The sequence below is a fragment of the Bidens hawaiensis genome, unplaced genomic scaffold (assembly GCF_021521415.1).
Source record: "Bidens hawaiensis isolate Kalapana, Puna unplaced genomic scaffold, B.hawaiensis_p1.1 tig00034518_1, whole genome shotgun sequence".
NCBI lineage: Eukaryota > Viridiplantae > Streptophyta > Magnoliopsida > Asterales > Asteraceae > Bidens > Bidens hawaiensis.
The window spans coordinates 42,545-48,410 of record NW_027505323.1 but is presented as its reverse complement, the minus strand read 5'-3'; the positions used below and the strand labels follow the sequence as shown (position 1 = coordinate 48,410).

Sequence of the window (5,866 nt, the reverse complement as noted above, 5' to 3'; positions counted from 1 at the left end):
CTGGCCTTCAAGACCTTGGGCTCCAAAAGGTTTTGTATAATCTTTTAATAGAAAACTAATATAGAATAATAAAATGCATCCTAAAACGTGCACTTGGTAAACATGGGTGAGGAGTGCATGTTGTGAAGAATGGAATAATACTAGTAGACATTTGGACTCAGTTTCTATATAAAACCCCCTCTCGTTACTCTTGCCTATAATAATAATAATAATAATCCTAATCAAATTTGAAACTTCAAAGACAAAGACATGCTTACCACCATCTTCTTCCTCCTCCTACTCTTCACCACCACGCTAAGAGCCCAACCACCACCCACATCCAACACCACCACCGCCCCGCCACCTGCATCCGACGCCTGCAACGGCATCTACATATCTTACACTTACACTTCAGGAGCCAAAATCCCACCCATACTCGAATCCAACCCCGAAAAACAGCCATACCGCTTCAAATCAACACTCTTTGTATTAAACAACGCTGACGAGGAGCTTAAATCATGGAGGGTCTTTGTGGGATTCCAGCACGATGAATATTTGGTGTCTGCTTCTAATGCTGTGATTGCTGACGGGTTGGCTACTCTTCCCGGTCCGGTTGGGAATGGGACCGTTTTCGCAGGGTTTCCGAATGCGGATTTGAAGACTGCCATTGAGACGGCGGGGGATTTGAATCAAATGTCGGCTCGGGTGGTGTTAGTCGGGACGGAATTTGGAGTCAACTTGCCAGACGTCCCTATGCCTGATGATATTGCTCTTGATAACGAAGGCTTTATTTGTCCTACGGCTACTATGCAAGGTATAGTTATTACCTTCTATTATATATATATATATATATATATATATTTTTTTTTTTATTTCAACTCTTAAAATGCCTAAAAGTACTCTACCATATACCTAAAACTAAAACGGGGCATAAATGAGCAAAGCCAAGCATAAGCTCGAGCCCAAGCCTAGCTCGTTAAACATACAAGAGTTTGAAATCGAGCTCAGATTGTTTCTAACTCTATTTCAAATGATTAAATTTGGCTTGTGAGTAATTTTTGAAGCTCGAGTTCGACTTTTGCTGGACTCATTTATTATTTATTAATTTATAACTTATATATATAGGGTAAAGTTAAAATATAAAAGGAGACAAAAATTAAAAGTGTGAGGAGAATTTGTGGCTACACAAAAAACCGTAAAAAATTCAAAAAAAATAATGATAAAATCATAACTCAATATATAAATAAAAAAACGAAAAAAAATCAAAAAAACCAAAATGTTTCCCCCGTCATTCCCGTTCCCATAAAAACAATGTCGAGAAAAAAGACACAATTCCGAAAACGAACAAACAACACAATGATAAACAAAAAAGACATAATATATCGTAAAATATGACACAATGTCGAACAAAATATGACACATTGTTGAGTAATATAACACAATGTCAAGAAAAAAAGACACAGTCAATTAGAAAAAAAAAACACAAAACTCAATGATAAACAAAAAGACACTGATTTTTTTCACTCATCATTGTGTCTTTTTCGAGGCTTTTTTTCCCTCGGAACAAGGAAGACTGTGGAAATATTTGTGTGTTTTTACATTTTTTATTTTTGTATTAAAATTTGAGTTATGATTTTTTTTAATTAATTTTTCATTATTTTTTAGCAGGTTACATTTTACTATAAATCTTTCTGATTTTTCTCATTTGTGTCCCCTGTAAAATAACTTGATCATATATATAATACAATTGAGAACTTTAGTGCCATTAAGTCCTCATTGGCCACTTAGTGGCACCACATTGGTCAAGGCTTTTTTTTTCGTCTTACTTTCGACACTGTAAAGAACATAACGCAAACTGATTGAATGCCAATATGGTTTTGTTTATATTTTGTTATAGTTCCGATATTGTAACGAACGTGACAGAAACCGACCAAATTCGTATAGAATCACCGCGTTAACACTTAAAAAAAAACCGACCAAATGCCAATTTTGTATTGTTTTTTTTTTGTTTAGTTCCGGTGTCGTAACGAACGTGACGGAACCCGACCGAATTCGGGTAGGCTCACTGCCTCAACGTTTGAGATCGACAACGCTCAGATTTTACCAGCGCCCGAGTTTAACGACCGAAGCCACTCCATTGGTCCACCTCAATTTTTATATATTTATTTGGTTTTAGTTCCTGTATCGTAGCACATGTAACCAAAACCGACCGAATTCGAGTCAAATTAACGCCTCAACAGGGAGTGACAACGCTTGTGTTTTATCGTTGCTTAGGTTTTACCGACCTGCCCGGCGTAACACATCGGATAGAACAGTGGTTAAAATATATAGCATGTTATAATGTATTAATAACTGTTATAATGTATACTTTTGTCTTAAATATATATTAATGAAAAATATATAAATAATAACATGTACTACGAGCCTACTCGATCAAGTATGATAAATGAAGTTATGGATCGTCTTATGCTCGAGCTAGATATCATTTAAACTTGGCTTATTTATAAATAAGATTTTTGACGAATCATTTCAAGTAGCTGACAAACGCATTGGCTGATTTTATAACCTGTAAATCAAAAAAATATGATTTGTTTCTCACTTATATTATGATTTAATATAATTTTAGACAATATTTTCTAAGTATTTGATGGATTTGGGTTGTTGATCTTACAGGGACCAGAGTAATGGAAGTATGCTGTACAAAAGACCCAAACGCCCTAACAAACACGACCACACCACAAGACAACTATCTGCCGCGTCAAACCGGCGACCTCACAATCATGTACGACGTGATCCGAACCTATGACTCCAACTACTGGGCTTCCGTCACCATCGAGAACCACAACCCGCTGGGCCGGCTCGACAACTGGAACCTAACATGGGACTGGATGAGAGACGAGTTCATAGGGGACATGAAAGGCGCGTACCCATTCACCCGAGACTCATCCGCGTGCATATTCGGCCCACAAGCCACATTCTACCAAAACATGGATTTCTCAAATGTTTTAAACTGTGAAAGAAGACCAACGATAATAGACTTACCCCTTGAGATGACTAATAATACCCAAATAGGCAACATACCCTTTTGTTGCCGAAACGGCACCGTTTTGCCACCAACCATTGACCCAAGCAGGTCAAAGTCAGCGTTCCAAATACAAGTTTACAAAATGCCCCCGGATATTAACCGGTCCGAACTCATCCCACCGCAAAATTTTAAAATAAGCGGCCGGTTAAACCCGGATTATACATGCGGGCCACCGGTTCGGGTTAGCCCGACTGTGTTTCCGGACCGTAGTGGGCTACCGGGTCCCACGGCGGTATCGAGCTGGCAAGTGGTGTGTAACATAACACAGGCTACGGGTGTGGCACCGAAATGTTGTGTGTCGTTTTCGGCTTATTATAACGAGTCGATTATACCGTGCCCGACTTGTGCGTGTGGGTGTCGGGGTGTAAGTCCCGGAACGTGTAGTACAACTTCACCTGCATTGTTGCTTCCGTCGCAGGCGCTTTTGGTCCCGTTTGAGAACCGGACCGCGCTTGCAACGGCTTGGGCTAGCATTAAACACCGAACTGTACCGAACCCGTTACCATGTTCGGACCATTGTGGGGTCAGTATTAACTGGCACTTGCTGACGGATTATCGAGGCGGGTGGTCCGCTCGGCTTACTCTTTTTAACTGGGAAGATGCCGCTTTTCCTGATTGGTTTGTTGCGGTGCAAAATAACTATTTTACCCCTGGGTTGGAGAAAGTGTACTCGTTTAATGGGACGACTCTTGAGGTAAATGGGAAAAATAACACGATTTTAATGCAAGGCTTACCGGGTTTGAACTATCTAATGGGGGAAGTGGATGGGGTTAACCCAGGAAAAGATCCACGTGTACCCGGGAAACAACAATCGGTTATTTCATTCACGAAGAAAAATACACCGGGGATTAAGGTTGAAGATCGTGATGGATACCCGACTAAGGTTTTCTTCAACGGGGAAGAATGTGCACTTCCTGGAATACTTCCGACCAATGATTCTGGTCGAAAGAATTCTAGGTGGGTATTTTCGGTGGTTGCTACGATTGTTGTTTTGATGTTGATGTAGGTTTAAAACAATGGAATGGATGTTGATTTGGTATCGTTTTGCTGATTTTTTGATTCTTTTATTTTATGAAATGATAGTAAGCAAATGTTTTGCGTAAGTAATTGTATATCATAATTTATGTTGGTTTGATGAAATAAACACAACCCATGCTTCAATTTGTTTAAAAAAGCATATCAATCCTAACCGGTGGGAAACTGAGAGAAAATTGCTAGGTACGTCATAGCAAATTACTAACTTAAACAAATCATCAATACCCGCAAGTTAATAAAAAAATGTTAGTTAAAAAATAACTAAATAAACAATTTATATTTTAATAAAAACTTGAGTAGGTAGACATTTTATAATTGTTACTAATAAAATATATTGAGATGATTAAATATGAAATATTCAATTTATAAAATCGTCCTAATGATTCGATCATAATTGTCACTTTCATCCAAACGGGTTAAAGGACTAAAATACCCCTTACTTAACATTAAAAAATTGACGGAGTCAGCGAAATGGACGGAAACGGCAAGACTCGGAAACCTCAAGGGCCCAACAGCAAAAAAAAAAGAATAATTATTATACTAAAGTTACATAATTGATCAAACCTCAGGGACAAAAATAAAACTTTACTCTATCATTATAAAAAGCAGTTATTGGCTTTAGGATTATGGGTCTTGAGAATAGCGTGTTTTAGTGAAAGCTTATTCCTTCTAATGGGTGAAAAACCGCAACTTGATGCTATTTTAAATTTGTTAACTTTCCGATGCAAGAGTGCTTGTGGTTGCTTGTAGAGTGTTTTAGTTGTTCCTCTTTGCTTCTTGCTTGAGGTTCCTTTTGGTTTGTTATAAAACTTTGGCCTTTAAAAAAAAACAAAAAACGTTGACCTTTTCATGTTGACAAGATGTTAATAGCTACAGCTAAGGCTACCATCCACTCTTTTGATCACAATGGGATGTAGAATCGCACCATAGTAACTACCTCATGATTTTGTGGATGTATACGCCACCTACGATGACGACATGTAGTTCTTCAACAAACTATAAACTCCACGAGCTCCACACAAGAACATGGAGGTTGATTTACTCCAATGCATCGTGACATCAGGATAGTAGCAAGCTCTGCTTCCACCTAACATGGAACAGAAGCGTGATAAGTGCTAATAAGTAATATGTTCTAGCATATGGTTAGTTAAATACCTCTTGGAAGAAAGTTTATTATAAATATTTTTTTTGTTTGATTTTGTTTTTCATTACAAATGAGTCTCAATTTATAGGCTAGACCCATAACCGAAGTACTAAGTTCAATAAAAGATAACTTATATGCTAAAGACTTATTAAATAAGATAAAAGAACTTAGATTGAAATATTAATTTCGGTCAAAATAACCAATTTTTTTCTTCTTAATTAAAGTAAAGTGAAAATTAACGTTTGCGTCCATGTGGTTTTTGGACGGAGACATAATGAGTCCCCGAAAATTTTTTTGAACTGGTTGAGTCCCTGTGGTTTCAAAAATGAACCATTTGAGTCCCTGCCGTTACTTAACTTTCAGGGTAAACTTCCATTTTACTGAAACCACGAGAACTCAAATTATTCATTTCTAAAACCATAGGGACTCAAATTGATCATCTCTAAAACCAAAGGGACTCAACCAGTTCAAAAAAATTTTTCAGGTACTCATTGTGTCTCCGCCCTAAAACCACAGAGACGCAAACAGTAATTTTATCTACAGTAAACAACAAAAACAAGCAATAAATAAAGTTTCTTTACTATTGTTGTCAACCTTTATATCTTGACGTAACACATTATCGC

At 37.5% G+C, this 5,866-nt stretch overlaps 1 protein-coding gene across 1 annotated transcript; it reads left to right on the top strand.

The window, feature by feature from the left end:
- Positions 1 to 249: 249 nt before the first annotated feature.
- On the top strand, positions 250 to 4,073 carry LOC143612377 (COBRA-like protein 7). The gene is made up of 2 exons (XM_077086375.1): positions 250 to 793; positions 2,653 to 4,073. The coding sequence occupies exons 1-2, from the start codon at positions 250 to 252 to the stop codon at positions 4,068 to 4,070; spliced, it is 1,962 nt and encodes a 653-aa protein (XP_076942490.1). The 3' UTR covers positions 4,071 to 4,073.
- Positions 4,074 to 5,866: the final 1,793 nt, after the last annotated feature.